At 44.3% G+C, this 27197-nt stretch overlaps 1 protein-coding gene and 1 long non-coding RNA gene across 2 annotated transcripts in view; both read left to right on the top strand.

Moving 5' to 3' along the window:
* The first annotated feature begins 876 nt into the window (after nucleotides 1-876).
* Nucleotides 877-5718, top strand: LOC138716833 (uncharacterized). Its single transcript, XR_011336751.1, has 4 exons — nucleotides 877-948; nucleotides 2168-2268; nucleotides 2357-2439; nucleotides 5430-5718. It is a non-coding gene; the product is annotated as an uncharacterized lncRNA (long non-coding RNA).
* Nucleotides 5719-6293: 575 nt separating this feature from the next.
* FOXO1 (forkhead box O1) overlaps nucleotides 6294-27197 on the top strand; it is a 63926-nt gene continuing 43022 nt past the window's right edge. The window contains exon 1 of the mRNA XM_069881633.1: nucleotides 6294-6982. Coding sequence (XP_069737734.1) covers nucleotides 6389-6982 — 594 coding nt within the window. The 5' untranslated portion in view covers nucleotides 6294-6388. The remainder of the gene's footprint in view (nucleotides 6983-27197) is intronic.

Below are 27197 nucleotides of genomic sequence, written 5' to 3' on the forward strand. Positions count from 1 at the left end.
TTCTTCTGCTGTGGACATTTATGCTGTGGAGAATTTGTACACTACAAACCTCACCTATTGAGAATCCTGCCCAAACGCTGCCTTCTGTGTTACTCACCAGCAGCGTAGGCATATAAGCATATATGTCAAAATACTGTCTTACTATTATCGTCTAACCATGTTTGCATCTTTACAAATCTAGTATAAAAATGTATATAATGATACCATGCATATGCATTTGTGTAGCATGGATATAATGCACTCATTTGTATGCAAATGCAGTTGTATACATACATAAATACGCTTTTCAAGCACAAATTCGACAACGGAAAAAAAATATTTGTTTTTAAAAATAAGCCTTTATTATGCCACAGCCTCCATGATGATTCTAGCCATAAATTACTTTTTCTCGTTGATGACAGGTAACTATCAGTTTTCTAGTGAAACAAAGCAAAAGAAGATGAAATAGTTGTCAAGCATTGCATTGTACCATGCCATGAATTTTCCTTTCTACAGGCTGAAGAGAAACCACTGAATTATACCATAACTGTCAAGCATCCTGTTTTTAGTTTGTTGCTCAAACACAATAAAATTATTTAATATACAAAAGCTATCATGTGAAGCCAGTCAGTTTTTCCTCCAGCAGTATATCAAGGAAAACAAGAAATGAGACACGCACCTGAAAATGTTGAAACTTTGACCGTAGGATGTGGGAGAATATTGTAATAGATCATATTTATGACAAAACAGAAACTCAACACCCTGGAAAACATACACACCACTTGAACTGTGTTTACTTCCAGGCACATTGGCCTTTGCATTGGGGTGGGCCGGGTGATTCAGCTGAATCTGAAACCTGATAAACCCTTGCCTTCTGTTTTTACATCACAGCCAGTGATTGCACATGACACATTAAAACCAGATACCGCTACGTGGACATTGCCGTTGGTATTTATCGTATCGATCCTGGTAAGGATCATTTCTCAGGCATATTGTACTTAAGTCTTTCACTTAGGGATGTGTATGTGTGGGTGTGAGATGATGTATGTTTAAATGGGAGGTCTTGAGACTATATTGTGAGAGAGTCGAGAGATGAGTTCGTGTCAAGTATGTTCTTCAGTTCAGCTTCTTCTGTTTACAAAATATAGCAGCAGACTGTGGTACTCAGTAACGTGTGCCTCATTTGAGTTCATTCAGTGAGTATGCTTTTGCCCAAATGCTAAGTAAGAGCCACACGTAGAAGGAATTTGAGCGGCATTAATCACCGCAGCCTGTAAAGTTGTATTATTATTTCTTTTCTTTGACTGGAAAAACATACGAGTGCTTTTGACATGAGTTTTTGCACAAGAAAATTTAAAATTAAATTCTGATTTCTTCAAATGGTGCAACATAGAAATGGTTTCCATGAAACCTTGCCCTCTAATTTGAATTGTTTACATTTTTGCAGATGTTGAGAACAAATGAAGTATGAACAACATCAAATAAAATTGTCAAAAATAGCTAGTAAATGTTTATACTAGCTATATTGAATAAAAACATTTTTTAATACTAAATTATCTTTTAATTTATGTAACTAAATATTTATTGCAGCATTTCTTTTAAACTACGGGGGGCCAACTTCAGCAGCCACTAGGTCTGCAATGAGACTTTTGGGAGCCTAATGCTCATCAACTCCATCTCCCAGTATGGGTAACACAACCCCACTTTCAACCTTGATGGCTCCCTTTCACCCTTCCTCTTGGCTGCAGCTCCTTCTGAGCCCTCTGGCCACTTGTTGCTACTGAAGTTGCTAGAGACAAATGGAGGAAGGAGGAAGAAATTGGCTGTGGATTGTTGCTGTTGAGTTTGGAGAGTCTGCTGATTGCTGGTGGTGGAGAATCATAGAATAGTTAGGGTTGGAAGGGACCTTAAAGATGATCTAGTTCCAACCCCCCTGCCATGGGCAGGGACATCCCACTGGATCAGGCAACAACAATTTTGTTGTTTCCCCAATTGTTTCCCCAATTTAGTCTCCGACAGGTCTTTAAAATACCATGCAGGGCACTGATTTGTCCATAACAGCCTTCCAACTGCCTATTATCTTCATAGAATTAGTGTGTTGCCATTTTTTTTCAGTTACTGACCTCATCAGTTTCCCTCCTGCAAAGTAAGACCAATTATTTGCTTTTCTTTTGCTGTCTTTCCACAGTGCCCAGTTAGCCTGTTAGCCTCACGCTGTGTGACATGGCCTTTTTCTTACTGTTGAGCTCAGGAGGGCTGCAGCCCTTCTGGGTTGTACAGGTTGTACAGGTAGGTAACAAGAAGTTATGTCAAAGTTTGTGCCAGGAAAGGCTGAGTGACACTTTCTTCACCTGAGCATGTTGTTTCTTGGGTTCAGCATCGTCCTGCCCATCACTTCTGACTTGCACTGAGCCACTGGAATATCCGGAGCCTGGAAAATCCTGGGGACACGATGGCAAGGTAAGTGACGATCACACATTTTCCATGTGCTACAAATGCAATAAGTGGGATTTGCTGACCTGAAGGCTGAAAATGAGCACAAACTGCTCGGGGGAGAGAAAGCATGGCATCCCCATGGATGGTCTTCTCCACCAGCTGGGGTGGTGAATCACCTATGGATGGGATGTGTCTCCTTCCATCAACCACAGAGTGACCCTGCATGTGACACCCACCTCCTCCTGGGCCAGCTGGGCCCTGCCCTGACTGTGTGTGCTGCTGTGCAAGGCGCGAAGTGAAGGGCAGGATGGAAAGGGAGTGGGAGCATTAGCACCACCAAATCATGGTGAGGGATTAGCAGATCCTTAAGTTCCCTCTGTGGTTCATGTGGTCGACCAGGAGAGATGTGCGCTCCCAGGAGGTAACTCACAGCTATGAAGTTGAGCTCCTGCTCCAAAATGTGCTGCGGAGGGGCTGCCTTTCTCTAGCAGCTCTGTAAGAAGCCTCAGCTTGGTGGAACTCCCTTAGCTCGGCAGAGCACAAATGCCCTATTCACCTGTGACACAACCAAACCCTGCTGTGTCAGGGAAGACATTCAGTCATCCTGGGCTGAGAGAGGATGTGATTGAACTGCCCTGTCACCCCTCCGATACCCAACCTCCTTGGAAATGTGTACTACAAACCTAGGCTGGTCACATCCGAGAGACGTGGGAGGAAACTGAAGGTATTGAACTCCCCCATCCTTTTGCAGAAAAGAAGCATTCTCCTAGCTCTTATGGTACCAGGCACACACTGGTATTTCATAGTTGCTTTTTGTTCTGTTAAAATGTTTGTACCCACTCACCGTGCACATACATGTTGGAAAAAGAGCTGTACATAGAGTATGAGTGCTTTCAAGTTCATGTGATCTCCTGCTGAATTTGATCAAAACCTCAGAGAGTGAATTATACAGACAGCAATAAAAAAACCAGTATAGATCCTTTATTTTGGCTGCCTTGAAACCAGAATATGAACAGAAGGCTGTGCTTTATTCTGGTGGTGACAAAAGGCAATCTTTAGGTCTTTAATTTGAAAAAAAATATAACTTGATGTCAAGGATGATAGGAGATATTGTATTGCAGAGGAGTGGAAAATGGGAGCAGGAGTAGGAGTAGAGAAATGAAAAGGTGGAGTGTAGGAGGAGGACTGTGGGAGTAGAGAATGAATTGTGGTGCATCCATCAGCATTTCGGCATTGTGGGAGATGAGATAAACTTAACGCTGTCATTTGTAGATGCAGTAAAATTTTTTGTACTAACACATTGCTGTGCTGAGCTGTTTGAGGAGGGGGAAGCCCCCCTTCAGCAGCTGAATAAATGTTCTTATTCACAGCAGCGTGTTCAAAGGAGGGTCAGCAGCGCATTGGGTGTGTGGTGCAGGCGAGGTGGCAGCACACAGCTTGCGTGGCCCTCATATTGTGCGTGGCACGCATGTCACTTTGTTGCTTTGACTCTAAAATTGGCTGACATGAAGGATTCAACACCCAGGTACTTGATGGAGAAACAAAATCCTTTATGAGGAAAGCATAAGATCACAGATGCATGGACTGAGGCTTTAAAGAAGGACTCACTCACCCAGGCGGTTACGCTGAAGTCTGAGCAGACTGCCTGGATTACTCATCCCAGGAAAGTGCTCAGCATCATCTCATCGGCCTTCATCCTTCCTCCAACCCTCGGCAGACGGCCTGGCTGATAGCATGCAATAGTCAAAATCTCCGCAATGGAGCTAAGATCTGCCTGTTGCGTTGTGAGTCACAGGGCCCTATTTGCCGAGCAGATGCAGCATTTTAAAGGCTCTGGTTTTACTGCTCTCTCCCTCCACGTCCCTCAGCCCTCACTGCAAACTGCTGTCTGTATTCACTGCTAAGTTTTGAGCTGTAACATCAGTGACATGGGGCACAAATGTGGCAGAGCCCCGCCAGGTAGGTAAGAGGAGTGGGGAGAATGCCGTGAGAGGCAAAGAAAGGGCAATGCAACGTTCGTCCTACAGAACGAGTTGGGCTGGACTATGAACACACCAGTGCTTTCTAAAATGCAGTCACTTTCTTTTCAGTTTTCACAGTTAGGATCTAACAAAGGAAAGATTTTTTTTTTCCTAGCATCCATGTATACCAATAGAGGTCAGGGAACAACAACTCTACTTTCGACAAAATAAAAAAGCAAGGAGTCCATAGAAGAAAGCCTGGTTAACAAATCCATTTCCTTTAGCAGGATAGGTGCCAGTCTGGCTCCTAGACATTTTTTTTTTTCAGACGCCAAGGAAAGAGAAAGAAAATGTTTCAGTGTTCTCGGACCCTTCTTTTGTTTTGGCTCCCATTTCAACATGTCCATTCGCCGCACGTCCCTGGCTGCTTCTCACCATTATATAATCTCTGCTTCTTCAAGGCAGGGTGCTCTCCCTTACTGCAGGGCAACTACTGTAGCTGAGTTGCGTAATGCTGCTGGATAAAACTGTTCCAAGCTGAAACGTGGCATGCAAGTTATTAGGTTGAACTGGGACTACTTTATTTAAAAAAAAAAAAAAAGAAAAAGAAAAAAAAAGGGTTCCATGGGCTAAATAATATAGATTTGTGGGATGAATCCTTTACAGGGCTTGAAAAACATAAAAAATGACTTAAAGGCAAGTCAACTCTGAAATGTGACAAGCAGCCAACCTGTAAGAGGCATAAACACCTTCGGCATTTGGGAGAATAAGCATGACAAAAACAGTGCTTTAAAATTTGATCAGTTACTATGCAGTCGTGCATATGTTGTACTAACTGTACAGTTAGGTGTCATCGAGTGTCTCAAAAAGTGTTTTCATAATAGCCAGTGTGTGTATGTAGAGGTATGCTCTGTCACTAAATTATATGCTGTGGGCCTAAATGCAGTCCTGATGCTTTCTCTCCTTCATTATCATTACTCATATTCAGAAAATATTTTTATAGAAACAACAAACCACATTTAAATAACATTAACGCTCTCTGCCTTAACTCAGAAAGGAGGGAAGAGAAACAGGTTGGCTGGCTCGACGGGGACAGTTAGCCTGCTCCGGTGACTCTTCGACAGGCAACAGCAAGCGCCACGGCCACTCGCAGATGTCGTGACTTACTAAGCCGTGTCCCAAATACGCCGTTCAAAGCACTCTTACTACTGAAAACACCACAGATTTTCTAAAAAGCGAGGTTTACCAGTCTGAGCAAGGTGTGGAGCCGTGCCTCACCCCTGGGATCGATCCTCTAGCTTAAGCAAACATCTTCCTTTTAATTTGAGCTGGAACCACCGTTCTGGTTGCCTCGAATACGTGTCTCTGTACATTTATGGGCTCGGGAGGCAGGGGTGGCGAGTCCTGTAAGTGCTGCCCCTTCGCAAGCGGGGGGGAACACAAGCTTTAATAACTCGCGCTGCTTCGGGGACAATATAAAACACGTTTAACAGTTGACTTAAAATGAGATTATCCTGCCCACGGGATGAAAGAGCGGCTCCCGGTAGGAGCACCCGCTCGGACGGAGGGAGGTTTCTGGTTCGGGGCTCCTGGGGCGGCGGCAGCGCCCGGGGCAGCACCGCCCCGCGGGGCCGAAGGGCGCCTCGGCACCTCCCGGGGGGCTCCGCCGCCGGGAAACACCCCCCGCCCCTGCCCGGCCCGGGGGGCACCGGCGCCCCTCCCGCCGAAGCGGCCCCGCGGCGGGCGGCGCTGCCATTGGCGCGGCGCGGCGCGGCCCTCCCCGCCGGGAGGAGGAGGAGGAGGAGGAAGGCTGGAGGCGGGACCGCGCGGGGCGGTCGCTTCAGTCGGTGCGCGCCGGGCGGCCGGGTCGCTGCTGCCGCCGCCGCCGCGGAGCCGCGAGGGAGGGGAGAGGAGGGGAGCGGGCGGCCGCGCCGTCGGGGCCGCGCCCGGAGCGCCGCATGGGGCGGCGGCGCTGAGCCCCCGAGCCGCCGCGCTCCCGCACCGGCCCCGCCATGGCCGAGGCGCCGCAGCTGGTGGACATCGACCCCGACTTCGAGCCGCTGCCGCGGCCCCGCTCGTGCACCTGGCCCCTGCCGCGGCCCGAGTTCAACCCCCCCAGCTCGGCCACCTCCAGCCCGGCGCCGTCGTGCGGAGGGCAGCCCGACGGGGCGGCCGGGGCCGGCGCCGCCGCTTCGGGAGGGCTCGGCGCCGACTTCATCAGCAACCTCAGCCTCCTAGAGGAGAGCGAGGACTTCGCGCCGCTGCCCCCCGCCGCCGCCGCCGCCCCGGAGCCGCCCGCCTGCCGCTGCGGGGACTTCTCGGCGCCCGAGCCCGGCTGCCGCCTCCACCCGCCGGGGCCGCCGGGGCCGCCGGTGCCGCAGCCCGTGGCCGGCCTGTCGCCGGGCCCCGTGGCCGGGCAGCCCCGCAAGAGCAGCTCGTCCCGCCGCAACGCTTGGGGCAACCTGTCCTACGCGGACCTCATCACCAAAGCCATCGAGAGCTCCCCCGAGAAGCGACTCACCCTCTCGCAGATCTACGAGTGGATGGTCAAGAGCGTCCCCTACTTCAAGGATAAGGGCGACAGCAACAGCTCGGCGGGATGGAAGGTGAGGGGCGGCGGCGGATCCCCCCGTCGGGGCAGCGCACGCGAAGCTGCACTTCGCAGCGCTCCCAGCTCCGCATTTTTACTTTTCTCGTCCTAACTAAAGCGAGGAAAGAGGAAAAAAAAAAAAAGCGGTTTTGCCCCCCCCCCCCACCCCGGAGAGCCGCGGGAGGGGCCCCGCTGGCCTCTCTCCGCCTCCCCCGCCGAAAGCAAAAGTTGAGGCCGTGTCACGGCGCCGTCCCCGGGCAAACCCGGCGGGGTCGCCGCCCGCCGCTCCCCGGGGCCCGGGGGGGCGGTTTGCCGGGGGGACAGAAGCGAACTGGGATGGGGGAAGAGCGGGGGCGAGGACGAGGGCTGCGGGAATAACCGCGCGTTTAATGAGTAAGCGCTGCCGTGGCCTCGGTGGCTTCCTTAAACGCGGGAGCGTCCGGCTCCCGTCCGCGGGGCGCGGGACGGTTTCCTCCTCCCGCGGCGCGGGCGCTGCTCGCAGCGGGAGCCCGGCGGGAGGGATTCGCTGCCGCCTCCCCCCCAGCCCGCCGGGACCCGCGGTGGCAGCTCCCGGGAGGGTGTCCCCGAACTCATCCCCGCGGGGGCGGACGCTTCATCCTCCTCTTCCTCCTCCTCCTGCTGGCGAGGTGTCACCCACCTGCGCTCCGGCTTGTGTCCCCGCGGGGCTCTGTCGCCGGTCGGGATGAAGCTTCGCCGGTCCGCGCAGAGGCAGCGCCTCCCCCGCCCCGCGAGGGGTTAAATGATGGCGATAAAAGCGTGAGGAGCGCACACCAGCGCGTCCCGGGCTGCTGGCCGCTTTGGTCCCGTTGGGGCCAGCCACACTCTTCGTTTCACTTTCTAGTATCTCTATTAGTTTGCCCTTTTTTCTTTTTTCTTTTTTTTTAAAGTGTCAACTCTAACCCTGTATTTATGTATTTTTAATTGCATGGCTAGGAGTGCTCATTACATTTTTGTAACGTTTGGTAGAGTTTTGTATATTTACTTTTTTTTTTAGAGACAAGCAACATCCTGAGAAGGAGATGCAGGTTACTCTTAAACTCATTTTTATCTAAAAGCTTTTAAAAGTGTTAGTTTCTACTGACGTGTTTGGCTAAAAAATTTAAAGGATAATTGTCTGAAGACATTTTTCATGAAAACCCTTAACAGGAATGAAATGACTGATAGCTGACAACCATTAAATACAATCTCTTGTCGCTTGAAAATGATTTTTTTTCCAGTGGCGTTTCAGTCTCTGGGGAAAAGCAAGATACATCAAGTACTTTTTCAGAATGAGCAGATGAGAACTAAAAACCGAATCATCCAAAGTAAAATCAAAGCAAAGAACTCCCAAATTCAAGCAAGCAAATAAGAAGCTCTGCTAGGTCTGCAACTTATTAGATGTTTCTTTATTTTATTGCTGCTCTTCTTGTGGTCTGTCAGCAAATAAGCCTTACACTCCTCTTTCAGACAGATTAAGCTCCTCCTATGCCTGTATACCTCTGCTCTGCCAGGGAGAGCTGTTACCAGTGTGTTTTTACGGCTATGGTACCTCTGGTAGAGTGCACTAGGTACTCCACCACTGCTGGCGTCTAAATACATCTGTACTTTCCTACCACAGTTAGTTACTGTGTTCTGCACTGAACGTGTGTTGTCCTGATCTCTCCCTTTGGCGGTGTCACTGCCAGGCTGCTCAGAAAGTTATGTGCTCGCAGGTTTTACCAATTCAGCCAGATAAGTGCAACGTTTCTTGAACGCATTTTGAAGTCACTGGCAGCCACTGGGTGTCAATGCTATAACTGATCTGATTGAGGCGTGCAGCCCGATTGCCTAGTTTATCTCCGTTTATCCACGGAGCACCCTCCATGGAGGATTTTTTTTTGTCCAGTCTGGGAGCTCTTGGTTTGCTCCTGCTCTGGGGGCCAGGGTCTTGCTGTAGGTGCAGGTGCAGGGCTCGGAGCAAAGCCGGAGTCAGAAGAGGGCCAGGCAGAGGAGGAGCATCGCTCCAGCAGTGAGCACAGAGCAGTGGCGGACTTCTCTGGTGACAGAGGGAGCGCGGGTTTGCGTTAGAGCCTGGCACCGACTTAGGGCTGGGAGTACATTGTACGTGGGTGTTGCGTAGTCTGAGAAAGAGGGTGTGTTTTTTTTTTCTTTTCCCCTTAAATAAAGCTTCAAAATGTTTATGTTTGCATATTTGTGTGTGCAAACAAGGCACCTTTCAAGTTATACTTAAAAATCTACAGATACACCAGAAATTGAAAAGAATGCGCACTTTCTGTGTAGTGGCAAGGTGGTGTTTCTCACCCAGAAGACAAAGCCTCACTGCTCTAATGCTTGTGAATGTGTACTGCCCTGATTTAATGTCTGATGCTGAGCTGTTTTTTCATTTTTCACTGAATAAAAGTTTCAGTGGTGTCAACATTATCTGTTAGGAGCTCAAAATAGCACCCAAGTTCTTCTGAATAAAAACATTCAAATAAAAAATGGCTTTTAAAATAAGAGTAGAAGCTAAAGTTTAATAATTAATAAAAATATTAATAGCAGCTTATTGCAGTAGGTAAAGTTGTTCTCAGTTGTACATACAAAGTAGTTTATTCCAGATTTTCTTAGCACAAACTCTGCTTTATAAACAAAACAGCCCCTTGAACTCTGGGGGAGAAAGTCCGCACGACCCCACCATGCAGCGACTACCTTGGATGAAGCGCTGGAGGTGGGCTCTGCCAGAGCTGCTGCGTTGCTGCATGTGAACGAGTGCCAGTAGCAACCAACATTGCTCAGAGAAAGCTGAAGCAAGAGCAAGATCTGTTTCAGAGATAAGAAAGAAATTGTTGTGAAAGTTGCATGGAAGAATGAAACTTTTCTCCTGGTAGTAGTCAAGTGAAAGCAACGTTTGCTTTTACCTGTGCTAGTGGGAGACATAGGGCTTAGGACGGTTTGTAGTGCTGCAAGAGCTGTGAACTCTCTCTTTATACAAATATTTTTTTTTTGGCTAATCAGCATATATAAAATATGAAACATCTCTGTGATGTGTTTGTTGTTTCCTGATGTCTTTGCTTTATGGCGAGATTGTTGAGATTTATCGTAAAGGAGCTTTCACAGTTAAGCTTCCTTGAACGGTCCCCTCCTTTTAGCCTGCTTTTGAAAATGGATTCAAATAAAAAACTATAATTTTTCTTAAACAGCAACCACAGTTTTGGTGGCACTAATCTTGAGGTGGCAGGATTATGTATTTTTCACAATGGCATGGGTATTTACACCTCCTCTGCTTACAGTCCTAAGGAAACTTGATTTATTTGTCGCTGCTGCTGCTGAAGGAATGAGAATAGATGATATCTAGCTGTAGAAGGCTGAATGGATGTAAGCCTGAAAGCCTGAGGACAAAACAGGCATGGGATGGGTGTTTTGAGTGGCCTTACTGTAGGAATACTCTTTGGCCATCACTCTATTCTATAGCACGTCAGTCTCCATACAGCATAAATTCTGGGTTGTGGTGTGTTTGATTCAAAAGCCACATGTAGTATGAAGCATTTGAAAGACCATCAGAAATCAAGAATAATCTATGCTTTGGAGAATTAGTGTGTATTCCCTCAGTGTTGGTTACATACCTGTAGGCATTTACCTGTGTCGTTTTAGATGCTTCCCTAGGGGATTTGTGGACCCCTGAGCGTCGTGCACTGTTTTATAAGTACATACATACAGTACACGTGCATGTGCATATGTAAGTATTTGTGTTTGTTTTTCTGTTTCTGGATTCTGCCAAGTTAAATGCGATTGCAGTCATACCTTTTCACGTGTGGCACTAGGAATAACCTCAACAGCTGGAAGCTGTCATTGCGTTAGCTCTGCCGTGACATCTGATCTCAGCACAGGTGCAATTGTTGACCCCACCGGTTCCAGCCTCTGCCCACTCCATTGTGAGTTTTGCTATTTACTGGCTTGCATACCTGGTCTCTGCCCCTAAAAAGTCCTTCGTAGCAGCCTTTCTTGTCTTGTCTGTGAGTCACCAGCTTGCGTTTTGCTTAGTAAGTGAGAAGCCTGCAGGTATGAAAGTTCAGCTTCATCTTTGCAAGTGCCTAAATAACTCATGGCAAAACTGTATCACAGTGCTGGCCCTTAACTGTTCCTTCCTTTTAAACTTAATTTTGTTTCTCCTTTTGTGTTTGCCCTTTTGACCTCAGCCCTTGCTTGAAGGAAAAAGCCCATTTTGACCTCAAACCTCTGAGCTGCTGCCCTATTTTTGGGGCAGTGTGTGGGCTTCCCTGGCCCCATCCCGCAGGCAGGTTGTGGCTGGGAGGGATTGAGTTGCCTCTCAGCCCCAAGGATGCTGTAGATGTGCCCGCTGTCAGCAGCTTGTGCTCTCTGATGCGAGATGTCCGAGCACTCCTCAGTGGTTTTAAGCTTTCCATTAGGGCCTTGAATTATGTGCTGGAAAAACCTTTTGTTTTCTTTGCCCATTTTCTGTTTGCTGTGATGTCTGTTCAGTTACTTTCATGATTTATAGGTAAGATTAAACTCCAAACCAGGCCTCCTGAGTGGCTTTGTATGCTCACATCATGAAGTGAATTTTCCTGAAGTATCTGACTTTAAAGAACTTTGATGTAAAAGTGAGATAACTGCTCTCTCTGCCACCATATTCCTTATGGCATGCTCAGCTGCTTCCTTAGTATTATAATTTTTTTATCACTCATACTGTTTCACAAGTTGTCAGTGAAATTTGTGGTTTAGGAAACTGGGGCTTTTGCTGCCTGGGATGGAAAGGGGAAGCAGTGTGGTGCAAGGGTATAAAGGTATTTAAGTAAGGTATGTAAAGGTACCTTTTTTTAAAAAAAATAAAAATCAGTAAGATAGGCAGTATTTTTGGTGTTCTAGTTCTTTTGTAAGAGTCCAGAAATTATGTACTTTTGAGATAGCTGTTCAGACTTTTCAGTTTCCAAAGCATAATACTACCTAAATATATACTTATCTGTTTACACAACTGGTGAATATTTTGTAAAATGAATGCATGGCTTTTGGAACAAAAACACTGATATATTTTGCTGCCACGGATTTGTGAAATATGTCGGGCTGTGGCTGCAGATATTCAACCTTCAGCCCTTTCTGCTTTGGGAGAAAGTTTTATGTGAAACAAGAATTTCTAATGGAAATGATTTTATAACCTTGAGTAACGAATACTGAAGCTAGACATAGTGAAGATACCTAGTAAATAGTTTATTGTTTTCCTCTTTCAGAAATATGTAAAAGATGGAGACATTTATTTTCAACTGCTGTGAAGAAGGAACTTCAGATTCACTGGTGCTGGCTGCAGCTAGTCGCAGTTAAGCATCTGGTAGTGCATACTAATACTTTAATGAATTTTTTAGACTTTTCTTTTTAGATCTAGTTGCCAAAGTGGTTTTTAAATATTGGGGAGACATGGCTCTTCATGGTGACAGGCTGCACTTGAAGTGCACTGGGAAGAGTCACATCTCTGCTGCTCCATAGAGAGTTTCAGCATGAATTACATTGATCTCTGAGGACAAGTGTTATTCACATTTAAGAATTATTTCTAAATATACTTACTGTTATTCACATCTGTTCATCAACCAAAGCTGTGTACATTCCTGTACTGCAGTTTGTGATATGCAGATGTCTTAATTTAGCTGTGCACCAGCGGTATCATGAAGTTTCTTAGTAGGTGTCCATTCCTAACAGAGGAGGCAGAAGAATAAAAAGAGTGAAGTTAGCTGCCTTTACACATCGTTAGGCCTCACTCTTGTGCTATCTTTCAATAACGGGTACTGATCTTTACCAGATCACTTAAAATAATACCTAAATAGGCAAATGCATTTAGTTTCGTAGTACTTCTGCAGTTAATATTAAAGCTTTAGCAATGCTTTGCTTTGTGGTACATGGGACCAGAAGTGTCTGAGTTTAAAAAAAAAAAACAGTAGTCACTGAAAACCTCCTGGGGCTCTGACAGCTGCTGCTTCAGCCAGAGATTAGAAATTTGCTGGAGGAACAGAGGGTAGCACTCAATTTGCTCGGACAACTTACTGTTGTTAAAGTAATTTTGCGTCACTGCACAGTATCAATGATGTTATAGTTCTGTTCGAAAATACGTCTTATTCTAGAGTTAATTAAACTTAAAGGTACAAGTCTTCTCTTGTTCTAGCCTTAGAAACCTAATTTTTGGGAATGCTAGGAATCCATGCAGCTGGAAGTGCTTTCAGTCCCGCTGCTGCTTCAAGCCAGCGTGCCAGGGATGGCTGTGGCAGCATTTCTAAGCAGCCCGTGTTTCCCTGAGTGCTTTGCTGGTGTGTTAACTGCAGCCCAGGCTCACATTGGTGTGAGTGTGTGGGACTCCTTTTTATTTTCTCAAGGCTGTTTTTGTTGCCTAGGTCTGAAGAGTGTAAATTCTGGAGGCTGGCATGTGCATGCTTGAGAGAACCTACTGTGTATGTGTGACATAGTCTCTGAAATAGTACATATTCAGATTTAGATTTGGATTGATTGCCAAAAAAGTGTTTTCAAGCAGAGGTACACTTAACCCATAGTATTTTCCAGCTAAATTAAATCTCCTAGCTATGTTTTGTAATATGTAAGAGCTCTTATTTAATTAGCTTCTTCTTCTTTTTTGAATATCTGTTGTTCAGAAGCCACTACCTGCCAGGTTTTCATGCTTCTCCTGATTCAAGATGTGAAAGGGTCGAGTGGGCTGCTCTCTGATTCTTGGGTGTTGGTGTCTCCCTCTAAAAATGTTAAAGACACCCCATCCATTTTAATTTAGGTAGTACCAGAATGAAATTTCTATTGTGAGCAGAAATCAGGAAATTAAAATCTTTTTAAAATGAAGTGAGCAGTGTGTGTGCATGGCATGTGAGCAGCCTTTGTGCTCTCCATGGAAACTGTAGTTTTGGGGAAAGTTGAAGGTTCATAAAGGCAGGAGGTGCAGAGGGCAGCCTGTTGCTCGGGAGGCTGATCCACAGCTCGGTAGCTGAGCAGCCAGGGCACTGCCCTCTTGCTCTGCTGTTGGTGTTGCAGAGGAGGAGGGTAGCAAGTGGGTAAAAGTGCTCTGTCTGGGAGGACTCTACGGTGCTGCTGTTCACCTGGAGCTGGTCTTCAGTCTCTGTGCTGGAGCTGCCTGTGCATAGATGGGCAGCAGCCACTATGTGCAGGCTGTGCTCCTGGCTGCCCTGCTGCCCTTTTTGCTGGCAGATCCAGCTTCTGGGGAATCCCTGTTCTTGCTGATGGTCTCTGCTTTAATGCTGCAGTGATGTGTGCCTCCTGGCATAGGCAGAACTAGTGACTGTTTTGTTTATATGTTGACCTATTTAAATTGATACAATTTAATTTATTTTTTTTTCTTTTTGCCAGTTACTGCAACCAGGCAGCAGGGGGTCTTTGATTTTGTTTTCTTTTTTTTTTTAGGAAGAGGAGCTCTGGAGCATTGGGATATAATATGCATGTTGATTTTGTGGGAGCAAATCAAAGTGCAAAGTGCATGTTTTTTTTTCCCTTCCTGAATAAGGGCTATACATGTAGTTAAGAATATGGACTCTAAGTGTCCAAATACTGCTGGCAGTTTTACTTGCAAGGAGAAGGTAGCAACTTTTTCAATTTTCTTATGCTTAACTCCAGAAACTGTGACGTGGGTGGAGTTTCACTTACCCGTCACTGACTTAAAACTATGAAGCTAGATAAGACTGAAGCAACTTGCTATAAATGTGGTGACTAGTTAGACCGCATTTATTGTGCAAATGAGCTTACGTCCTGCAAGATCAGCAGAAACGCTTAATGTTTGCCTGGATGGAAATTAATTAAATTTTGGCGACTGAAATTAAAGTAATGGATTTGTTGCCCGTTGTGTTATATGAAGCTGCCTTTCAGTTCCCACAGTGGGAATTAGCGCAATTGCAAATGTTTTTCTGGCATGTGTGAGTTTCAGGTCCAAGTTGGTGCTAAATTCTGGCATCCGTAGCCTTCTCAGATTTGACAAAACTTGTTTCATGTTGTCTGCTGCCCTTTAATATATGTGAAATGTATTTGAAGCTGCTAACAAGAGTAAGGATATACTATTGTGGTGTTGGTGAAGGGTGATTTACTTGTAGCTCTCATTTGCTTAAAACTGATTAGAGTTAATCTGCTAATTTGAATGTAACTCTTAGAATAAAAAAAAAGTACCCGTGCCATGCATGCTTCAGATATATATCCAGATTTAAATTTTGATTGCCAAAAGCATGCTTATAAACTGAGAGATCTTTAGTGTTTACTAACTAAGTTATATCTTACAGCGATCCTTTACAATATATAGAAACTCTTAATTAGGTACTAAAAAAATGAAGATGCTACTATTCAGACATTCTTCATAGCAGGCCTCTGCAGTTCTCTGCTGTCAGAATGTGAATGGATTATGTGCTCTCTGCCACTGTTCACTGTTAACATGTCGATTTCTCTTCCCAAAAATTTTCCTTCCAAATGCGAATCTTCAAATTAAATGTAATTGTTTGCAAACCCCACTATTCCTTCTCCCAGAAAATCTGACTCTGAAGACATCCTGGTTGCGTGCTGATGGAAGAGGGATTATTCCTGCTGTTGTCTCCCCTCTGGAAATGCGTAATTAGCAAGCGTAGTTAGCAACAGGTTGGTTAGTTCCTCTCTTCTGTCCTTTACCTCTTTGCCTCCTTCCTCTGCAGCATCGCACTGTGAGGCTCCAGCATCGGAGCGCTGCTGGGCCAGGTCCAAGGTCTGCTTCTGGCTGCCCTCAGCAGCAGTCCTCTTGGATGCAAGCATTGGGAGGTGTGAAGAGATGAGGAGGTGTGAACAGAAGGCTTTTTTGAAAGCCTGGAGCTTGGCTGCTGCCCTGGTGCTGGCAGGGTGCTGCTGTGCAGGTTTCTCTGGGTGCTGGAGCCATGACCTGGTGGCTGTTCCATGCTGGAGCTTGAGCCTGCGGGTCGGGTCCTGCTGTAACACTGCTGGCTGTAAAATTGCTGTCTGTTGGCTGTCGGTGGGTACTGCTTTCTTTGCTGCTCAGGTGTGAGGGGGAGATCAGGGAAAGGAATCGCGTTTCCTCTTAGCAGTTACAGGCAAAAGTTTGCAGTGATTCTTCACATAGGTTCCTCACTACTTAAAGCAGTGAAGGTACATCCCTTGGTCTCTTTGGAGATACTGGGCCACTGATTTTATTCTCCCTTACGGTCTTTCCTTATCTCTGGAAGTTCAGGTGTGGAAAGCAATGCTTTTGCTAAAATGAAAGATTCTTGATGGAAGTGTTGTTCCAAGATAAATGTTTAATGATTAAATTCATTGGTGTTACTGCTAAGTTTTTAAAATTAGCTTTGTAATGATCTTAAGGCAAGTTAAGATCTAGTTTAGATATTTACCATCACTGTTTGACTGTCACTGCTGCTGTGCTTGTCCTACTTCAGCCCTGCCTTTGAGCTGAGCTCTGCTCAGCTGACGGATCTGCAGCTCAAACCAGAAGCTATTTGAAATTCAGGGTGAGGATGCAGCCTCACATGTGATCTGATCAAATCGTGTTATATAATTCAAACATAAATAAATATGCACTACATATTTTTATCTAGCTAAGTATATTTAGATCTTGATTAATATCTCGAAATCTTTAGTGAAGGAAGCCACACCAAAAAAAGTGTAGACTTTTTTTCAGATGTGAAAACCCGGAGTGTGACTGCATGTTTAACTCGGAGCAGCTTCACTTTTTCATAGCTGTTACAGTATCTTGGCCCTGGCATCCTTACGATGGCATTAAGGCAGTGCTGGAAGGCACTTCTGCCTTCTAAACATAGGTGGCATGATGCTTGGAAACCTTGGAGAATGATGGAGAGGGCTGAACCAGAAGCTCTCTCTTTCAGCTCAAGTTGGGTAGCCTGATCTAGAGGGAGGTGTCCCTGCCCATGGCAGAAGGGTTGGAACTAGAGGGTCTTTAAAGCCCTTTCCAACCCAAACTATTCTGTGATTCTGTGATTAATTCTTTTATGTCTCATTTCTCCTTCTTCATTGATGAATACACACAGCCTCCTAGTAAAAGTCTAGTGTCAGACTTTTTTGGCTGAGGGTTTGCCTTTGCAGCAAGAGCTGAGCATCTCTCCCAACATTATGTGAGAGGATGTTGTAGCCAGTGAAGTATTAATGCTGATCTAAGGTCTGGTCCCTGGTGCTGTTGGTATGTTGTGTCCTTATCCACAAATGTAGTAAATCCAGTGAGTGCCATACTGAAATAGAAAAGAGGATATGATTTTAAAGTAATATTTGAAAATGCAGCCAGTTGCAACTGATTTTGGGAAAATAAGGAGATACTATCTTAATGAAGATGTTTCCATGCTTGTTAGGAAACTTGAGTTGCTCTTGAATAATCCAGTTTGTTCAGTCTATGGAAACCTGATACTGCACGCTTGCCTATTTCTTCTTTACAGTTCTGTGGCAATGACATAGTAATAAGACTTAAAAGGAGAAACCATAATCTTCTGTGCTTGCAATCCAAGCCAACGCTAGTCGTTCTCTGATGCTATGAAGTCATCCTTTGCTTTGAGGTTTCTAACTAAGACTTTGCTCCAAACGTTTGCTCAGGGTGAGCAGTAGTGACATTAATGGAGACTTGGCACCCTCCCACTGCCTCTGACACCTCTTCAGACCATCCTCCTGTGGCCGAGGGACCAGTTCTGCAAAGTTCACCCCGTCCTTTGACGGTGATCCCTCCTTCCCTGTTCTGGAACACTGGAAAAAAAAATGAAGATGTAAATGAATTTGCAATGATTGCACAACCCGGTTATGCAACAAGGCTGACGTGGTAGTGTATACAGATGTAGAAAACGCCTTTTTGAAGAGATGACATTAAGCACAATTTCACCACCTTCTCCCCAAAGATGAGGGCAACTGCATTAGTGACTTCACCCTCTTGTTGGTTAACCTGAATATTAAAGCACACTGAATATTCAGCTTCTGTTGACTGAGGATTATTGTTGATGGAGGAAAAAAAACCCAAAATTGGTTCTTGTGGACTGTTTATTTGGGAGGGAGTTTTTTAGCTTGGGGCTTAGAGTCCGGGCAATTAATGTTACAGTAGTCAGCCCTGAGGAAATGTCCTGCACTGTGGCGAATTTTTGTACTGTCAAAATAATCTAAAATGTGGGTTATTCCTTCTTTTTTTTTTCCTCCAAATGAGTGATAGAGTTTCAGTTGGAGGCATCACGTGGTAGTCCAACAGGTCTATGAGGGAGTGTTCGGTGTTTAGCTGGGAAGCTAATTTGTTTCTTCCTATGGGTTTTTTATTTCTTGCATGGCACTGCTGACTACTGCCTTTTTTGTGAAGGAGGGGGACTGATGGCACCGTGCTCAAACTGCATTTTTGGGGCAGGCTGATTGGTACGGCTGCCTTGACAATGAATATGATGGTGGCATTTTCTGTCACCACCCTGGTAGCCCGGCATGGGACCGCAGCTGAGCAGAGGTGTGGTGCCCCCCCTCACTGCGTTCACTCACCCCCATGGGGTGTCTGGTGGCTACCTGTGTCTTCCACGGACCTGTGAGTGGGCTTGGGAGGCCGGGGGTAGCTCTCTTGGTGAATGTTTTTAGAAGGCAGCTTCTTGCAGATGTGCTGGACACAACTGCTGATGCCTCGGGGCAAGGGATAGACTTCTTGAGGCCCCTTACATGACTTCAACTGAATAGATTTACAATCAGCTGCTGGGCCCTTGGAAAATTGTCCCAGCTAAGATGTGCATTCTCTAGAAACTGAATCTATTCTGTCTAGCCAGAAATGGCTGGTGCTGTCATTAACTTGATCTGCTGTGACTCTTGGCCTGATGTTGTCTGGTACTTTTTTACTGATGTGTGGGAAAATAAGCCCTTTTGTTCCTGAGTTGCTTCCCTTCTTACCTCTATATTAATTCCTGGTAGGTAGGATAAATAAATGATGGTATCTTCATACATAATGCTTATTGCTGATTGAAAGAAAAATTCTGCAAACTAAGCAAGTAGACTGACCTGAAGACTCCTGGTGACAACTGCCTAGTTTAAGTTAGCAGTCAGAATATTTTTATCCTAGTTTACTCCTTGGAGGCTAATAGAGAGAGTGCTGCTAGAGTAATTTTCAGATGAATCATGCCATCTGCCATGCCTGCTTTGCTGTTTCAGCAGTAGGGGAGGTGAGGGAATATATACATACAGTGGTCTGAAACAGTATGCTTGCATTCACTGTAAAATTTAAGTTTCAGAGCCTTTTTTTGTTTGTTTGTTTTCTATTTCTTGTTTTGGTTATCAGTTTAACACACAGCTTCAGCACTGATGCTGCTCTGTTGGGTGGTCAGTGGCAAACTTTGCAGAGACTCATAAGTCATAGAACGTGCTTGATCTGGCCTGTTAGTGAGTCAAAGTGAAACACTGGAAAGTCATTTTTTGAAAACACAGCTCAAATGTTGACCCTTGGGACTGCCAAACTAAGCCAGCCGTAATTTGCACCCCCCTAAAAATAAAAATTAATAATAAAGAAGTTAAAGACAAATGAAATGGGAGTAGGGAGCCTGATTGCGTAGAGGGAAAGGCCACTTATGGAGTGAGTTCTGTAGGGCTGATGTTTAAGACTTGTTCTTCCAGGAGCTCTCCTGGGCTGGGGGAGAAGCATCCCTAGCATGCAGCCTTTTTACCTGTGGGAAAGAGCAAGCTGGCATTAGAAACCAAAAACTCATAACCACGGTGGAGCGATGGATGTGTTGTGTCCAATCTCCTATTTTGTTCGGAAGCTATTTTGTTCAGATTTGGGAGAGTAGCCAATCTATTAGTAAGGTTCACGGGTTTGGATTTGGGTTTTCAGAGGGCTGAAATCATAATCTTGAGGAGTTCATAATTCAACCCTATGCCAGCCTTGAGAACAGGCTATGATATTAGATAATGCTTTAATTATTACCAGGCAGTAAATTCTTCTGTTCCAATATATTAAAAATCCTCCCTTGCTGCCTCCCAAAGATCTAATTTTCTCATAAACTGATTCCTCATAAACTGTTGCACCAAAAAGTAGCAATAGATTTTGTGCTTTGTTCATGTCTTTAAACTTTTTACAAGGATTTTATCTCATGTGCTTGGTTTTAGTGCCCAAACAAACCATAGTTGAAGAAACTGAGAGCAGTGTATTGAAGTGTAGAGCACTTAAATTGTTTTCCTCCCTTTTCACGCATTTCACCCCTTTCCCTCTAGGGAATGATATATCTGGTAAACTCCAGAATTAATTATGTGAGGTCAGTTGAAGGCCTGAACAATAGCATGCTCTCTTTTTCAGGCAAGAAAGACAGTTTTTAAGTGCCAGGAATTAAAAGCAAAGATTGCTTGCCTGTGGAGAGGAGTTGTTACACCAGATATTGAGCTGACATGCAGGCAGATCTCTGCTGCCCTTAGATGAGGATTAGTTTATGCCCTGAAGCAAATGGGTTATTAACTCTTGTAATTTTATTCTAACATGTTTAACAACAGATACTGTTGTTTATGAAACCCATTTAATCCCTTTTTAATCACTGAAAGTTATTTTCCAATAGTTATCCTGCAGCCATGGGTTCCAATGGTTAGTTTTTTTAACCAAGCAAAACCTAGCATTTACCTGTGTATTTTTAAGTAATTTTTTAATGCCTTGAATTAGAGTTAATAATAATAATAATAATAAAATAATAATAATGATAGTAAAGTTGGGCCTCTACTTCTGTTGCTTTATCCCTCTTCATTCCCTGACTCTTCAAATATCTGTAGCAGCCCCTTCCTTTTGCCCTTTACTCTTTGGACTCTCAGCTGCATCCTCGTTTCCCTTTACTTTTCCCTGGCCACTGCAGTTGCTGATGTGAAACACCAACAGATAATCCTTACAGATTTTATGAGCTTGGGCTTTGCACCTCAAGGCATTTATTGATAAATAGGGGCCTTGTATTATGGGATGTATAAACAGGAGCATGTGACTGCCCTCTGCATTGGATTTGGGAATGTAGAAAATTGTGGCAGCAGCGGTGTTGTTACGATGCTCTTAAAGGAGGCAGTACCTTTTCTTAGAGCCAAGGGTACCAAGTGGGGTAAAGGACTGTCAGGAGGTTCTTTGTGTGTCAGATGAAAGCTGTTGACTTCAGCTGAGAAGAAACATTTTTATTTTCGAAGATGATCAGAGCAGGAGCATCGTTGGTAGGTATAGAAATAGGGCAGCAGGGGAGGTGGAGGGCTGAGCAGCCCTCCCAAGGGAGAGCGAGATGGAAGCTTTTGGAGCTTGAAGAGGTTGGTGGGAGGGGAGGAAGAGAATAACCCAGTGCAGTTATCAGCATCATTGCTTGATATTTTCCTTATGTTTCCCATCTGCTCCTGGGGCAAGAGCTGGTATTTGCTATGTTTTTTTCACTGCCAGCCAGCTGCCGCACCATGTAGTGAAAATACCCAGCAGTTGAACTGATGCGGCTGCCTGTCCTTTGGAAACCAGGCTAAAGTGAAAGTGCACCAAACGTGTTAGTTTTTTGGTTATAATCCAGGTTAAGACAGAGATAAGAAACATTTACAACCAAAAATCACTTACCAGGTTGGATGTCTTTAGCTAGGCAGCTTGTGTAAAAGTAGCAGCAAATGATGTTTAAAATATGACTTCTGCCAGGATCCTTGGGCCTTTTATGTTATCCCATCTGTGACCCAGGGCAGTGCCATGGCTGCAGAGATTTCTTGCGAGGTAGAAATTTCCAAACTGATCCAGTTGTTCTCCTGAACAACATGGTTCAGTAACACACCAGTATCTTTGGATGCACATGGATGGCCCATCTGCTTAAAAAGAAGGGTGTATAGAGAGCCTCAAGCCTTTTCAGGTTTGCTCATCACTGTGTCAGGATCTTTCAGCATCTTTCAAAATCTGTGTCCCAGTGGTTGGCAGGGAGAGGACAACGTAGCAATGCTGCCTTGCACGTGGGGCTAATTTTGTGCTCTGTCAAATGTGTATCTGCAAACAAAGCTCGTATATATGCACCCTATAAGCTACTTTCAAATGCAATATGAAAGATGATGAGCGAGAGTTAGAGTGTGATAACATTTATGTCTTTCTGGTTGTAGGAGCCTTGCCTCTTAGCTCTGGTTAAGCCAGTGTTTAGTCTGTTAATATATTTTTTTCATTAACATTGGGACATTTGCTGTTACAAGAGATTTTGCCATCGGGGCTGGCTGGCATAAAGTGGATACCTGACTGACTTGAAATAATTTGATTAGTCTGTCTTTCGCTGGGAGAATCCCTTGCTCAGGCCTATACCAGGGATAAATGAATCATGCAGAGGAGAAATTGAAATCGCCGAGCAGGGCTTTCAGTTTGTTGCTGTTAAGTGACTGTTATATGAACTTTGCTGTAGGAAATGTGCCTTTTCCTAGAAATGTCTTTAACATGGTCTGAATTATACTGAAACATGAAACTTCCTTCCAAATTTAAGGAAAAAAAACCCAACAAAGGGCAAAATATGCTTTTATTGTCAGAAACTTCTGACCGGTTTCATTGCTTGTGCTGCTGGTTTGCTTCAGTATCTCTTGTGCTGAATCTTATTACACAAGGAATAGAAAAAAATAGAGTAGCAAAACATATCTGTAGTGACCTGAATAATCTCTCCCCCCAATAATATTTTTTTCCCTGCCATGTAAATCTTGCATTAATGTTCACATAGGTAGCACCACTAAGAAAAGTAGATCTCATTTACGATTTAAGATTTGACTTTTCATCTTGTACTAGCAGCCTAAAGATTGTGTGTAACTGCTGATGGGAACTGGTTGTGTGAGAGTCCAGTGAGGTTCTGAGGTTCATCTGCAGCGTTGAAGCTTCAAAATAGGACTGGTTAGCTGGTGTGTAGACGGCAGTTATCTTCTGAACTCCATGTGAGGTTGCCTGAAGTTAGAAAGCCTAATAGTTGCCTTTAGTTAAGCCTAGTAGTTTGTTTCCTGTGTTGACTTTTGTGATTCAAAGTAGCTCTTGGTGTTGCAAGGAGAGCCCTTGGGTAACTGGAGAAGGGAAAGAAGAAAGCTAGATATGAAGGGGGTTATATAGTCTTCTTTTAGCTTAGGAGGCTGGTCTATTTGGGATTGGTAGCTGGCAAATGAGAATAGGTTCCTGTTCTAACTGCTCTCAAAGAGAAATTTCATCAGGCATGGTGAATAACTCCCTAGAAACAAGGCAGCCCTTGTGAACATCTCCAGAGAACCTTTTAGGCTCTAATTATGAGACACCATCAGTATAGGGAAAAGGCCAAAGGACAGTTTCAGGTGTTGACAAAATAACTTCCATCAAATTCAAGCCAGTAGTCCTGAGTGCATGGGAGTAGAGATGGTGTCTTTGACCATGTTTTTTCCAGTTCATGTGAGGACTTTGTATTTTGGGTCCTTGAGGAACTAACCCAGTTCACCCTGTTGTGCAGAGATTTCGAGTTTAGGAACCTCTGGGTTTCTTTCTGTACAAGCTATATTTTGGCAAACTGATTTGGAAACCAAGCTCTGGACATCTTCTTGTCCATACCACAGTGGCCACTAAAGGACTGGGAAGAAGGTTATTTAGGAAGGATGAAAAAGGCAAGAATCTCCTAGTCTGTAGAGAAGTCATGGGTGTCACATGCAGTAGCAACAGTCTGCCCCTCCAAGGAGGTGACAGTCTTACGCGGGGTTTAACCAGCACCTGACTCCCTGCTTACCAGCACTGGGAGTCTGGTAAGTTGTGAAGTCTTAAATCTGGTCTCTTAAAGACAAAGCACAACCACACAATTCACACATAGCCTAGGTGTGTTTTTTCAGATCATTAGCATAACTTCCATGCATGTGCAGTCTCTTTTGAAAGCAAGACCAGGGATACCGAGCAGTATGCTGTGCCTCCGGGTTGCATATAATGAAATACGCTTTTTGAGCCAAAGATGGCCATGACCACTCTCAGTCTCAGGCTTGCCTGCTCCCAGGATAGACATATAGAAATATCTGAACTGCAGGTTGTTTTGTAAAATGCTTCCTAGAAGGTCTGCAGAGGCTGGATGGCTTCAATATGAGGACAAAGGCTATAATGTGCTGGTAACCTTGGTGTGTTACAGAGAAATTTCCTCATATTTGGGAGTAGTAAAGTTTTGAAAATCAAAGCAAACAAATGTGTTTTGGTTGTGGTGTTTATAAAACAGGCAAGAGAAGAAATGAGAAGGCTTTGAAATGTGACTTAAATTGTGAGTGCCTTAAGTGGTTGTGCTTTTCTCATTTTTTGCTTTATAAAATCTTGCTTTCTGTTGCTGAGGTTTAGTAAGGAAAGTTTTACTTTCTAAAGAGAAGGCCCTGTGTGTCACAAAGAAAAGGAATATCTTAAAGGTATGTAATCTGCTACATAACGGAAGGATTTGTTATGGAGAAAACCTGCAGCAGTAAGACCTTATAGGATTTCCTGTTAGTTCAAGAAAACAATCTTTACCTGGAAGCATGAACTCGCCAATAACACCGTAAGTGCAGATGGAAATAGAAGAAAAAGATACAGAACTGAATTAATGTTATAAACAAGCTGCATTTCACAAGAAAGGTAACTTCCTATGCAGGTGTTTAAGAAAATGGCTATTCCCATGAAGAAAAGTTAGATAATAAAAAGAATCAAAGGAAGAGTTTGTGTAATTCAAAGCTTCTCTGTTTTTTCCAACCTTGTTGTCCAGTACAAGGTATGATGTCTGTCTGCAAGTCTTGTCTTTAGACATATGTATTCTTTCCCATGATCTTTGGGTCAGAAGGAGAAGAATTTTTTTGCTCTTACTGGTGTAGGATACAAAAAAATCAGACTTTGGCTTTTAGAAGCAGTGCTATGTAATGTCATTGAAGGAATCTGTTCACATCAAAATCCAAGATGGGAATAAATAAAAAAAAAAATCCAGAAAGCTTAAAATGAACCATTCTTTCTTTATTTTTAAAGGCTAAAACACAAAGTGTGAAAGAGATTTAAAAAATTATAAATCTATCTGTGTATTATATATAAAACCTAACTTCTTGCCACTCCAAAATGTTGAGTGCTTGTCCTTCTCTGTGATGTTGTCATTGAAATTGCTTTGATTTGTAAAGCTTTCTGAAGTGTAGCTCTGATGTAAAATGTGGCCCCAAAATTATGGAAACTTTACTCAGTTTAGAAAAAACCTTTAATGAGTCACAAGGAAGTAATGAATCCAGCTTTTGTGCCCATCCGTGTAATATTCGTTATTCTGGCTAACTGTCATAAACCAAAACAAAATAAAAAGAAGGTTCTGTTCCAATAGTGAAACAACCTTGCTTGGGATGTCCTGTTTCACTCCTGGTGGGCAGCAACTTGCTGGTCAGTCCAAGCTTTGTTGTGGGCCTGGCAGACCCCCCAGGGGACATTGTTTAGGATGGGCCAAAGGGTGCTGTGGAGATTAGGGGCCATGTGCTGTGGGCTTACAGTATTTGTGGGCTGCAAAAGATAAAGGAGTGAAAGGAGCTAAGTTGGAAAGGGAGTGCACATCATGGGACTGAGGTTATGCCCATAGGAAGCTGTGTGGGACACGGTGGGGGGAAGGGGAACAGATCTACGGGAAAGCATGGCATGGCTCATGCTTGCATAGCTTTAGTGTGTCAACCTTTCACACATGGATATTTTCACTTATTTTGACATGTATTTGTATTAAGGGCAGCTAAGAGGAACAGTTGCAAGCAAAGGCAACCCTGAATGGATCAGAAAAGTCCTGAAAATAGACTGAAGCTTAGGGAGACCTAAGAGGAAGAGGGATTTTGGTGTCGTTGCTGGCAGTGGTGGAGCAGCTGAGGAGGAGCACGGGGCAAAGGAGAGTGCTGGAGCTATGTGGGGGCTGGTGGTGGAACCTGGAGCTGAATCTGGGACTGTGAGTCAAAGTCCCATGACTCCATTGCAAGACCATTAGTCCTTTTAAGTAGCTGCCTTGAGGGCTGCCAAGAATTAGGGCTGCTGGGTTCATCAGCCTGTTCTGCTCTGAGAACAGAACTCAAATTATTTGGGGTTTTCAGCTAGAAAGCAGCATAAGGTGGAAACCAACACTGTAGTATGTCTCACAGGGAAACTCTGGCACAGTAAAACTTGCATGGGAAGACAAAGCCTGACCTGCTGCAGCTGTAGCTCTGAGTCCTGACCACGGTTACCCAAAGGATCTTGAGGTTTAAAAGGTCATGATAAATTTGAGTTACCAAAGCTGCAGAAAGGATATGGAAGAAATGGAAGTTGTTCATTTGTGCATCTAAACTGTATGTTTAAAAAATTTGCAGTCAAGAGGCACCACTTTAAGAGAAACTTTGTACTTTCATCTGCATTTTTTGGTGCAGTATTAGAGTTTTGGTCATAAATAACTTAGTAGTTATTGATTAACAGTTTATTAGCAGTAGTACTTTAGGAATTAACATTTGTTTTTCATACTCCAGTCTAATGCATTAGTTTACAATTTGTTATTCAACACATAACATGGAAGAATATCCATTTTTTTTCCCTAAAATGTAATATTGAAATAATTTTACAGTCTCAGTACATGTTGTTTTAATTCAAATAATTTTGCATTCTTTGTTTGTCTACTAACAGTGACTGTGTATTTCAAATATATAGAGTCATAGAGCTTGCAGTTCTTTGAGATAGACATTTCCCCTGGGAACTATCACAGCTGTCTTTGTGCTACTCATTCCATTTTTTTTCCTTCTACCATTTGTGAAAATGCTGGTCTCTCTGAATTTTTTACTATTTTAGGTACTTGTTTTCTAAAATTGGATGTTACTTAAGACTTTTTATATAATTTGCTTATAGATTTTTCTATATTGTTCTACTCTATTATTTTCTATATTATTTTGTGGGTTTGTGTGTTCTATGAATATAGGTCACTCTGTGTGTGTTTGTATAAATATACATGGGCTTCAAATTTGAGCTTGTTATATCCATGCTAATATCATAGAATCACCAGGTTGGAAGAGACCCACCAGATCATTGAGTCCAACCATTCCTATCAAACACTAAACCATGCCCCTCAGCACCTCGTCCACCCGTGCCTTAAACACCTCCAGGGAAGGTGAATCAACCACCTCCCTGGGCAGCCTGTTCCAGTGCCCAATGACCCTTTATGTGAAGAATTTTTTCCTAATGTCCAGCCTAAATCTCCCCTGGCGGAGCTTGAGGCCATTGCCTCTTGTCCTGTCCCCCGTGTCTTGGGAGAAGAGGCCAGCACCCTCCTCTCTACAACCTCCTTTCAGGTAGTTACAGAGAGCAATGAGGTCTCCCCTCA

Source organism: Phaenicophaeus curvirostris, chromosome 1 (genome assembly GCF_032191515.1).
Source record: "Phaenicophaeus curvirostris isolate KB17595 chromosome 1, BPBGC_Pcur_1.0, whole genome shotgun sequence".
NCBI classification, from domain to species: Eukaryota; Metazoa; Chordata; class Aves; order Cuculiformes; family Cuculidae; genus Phaenicophaeus; species Phaenicophaeus curvirostris.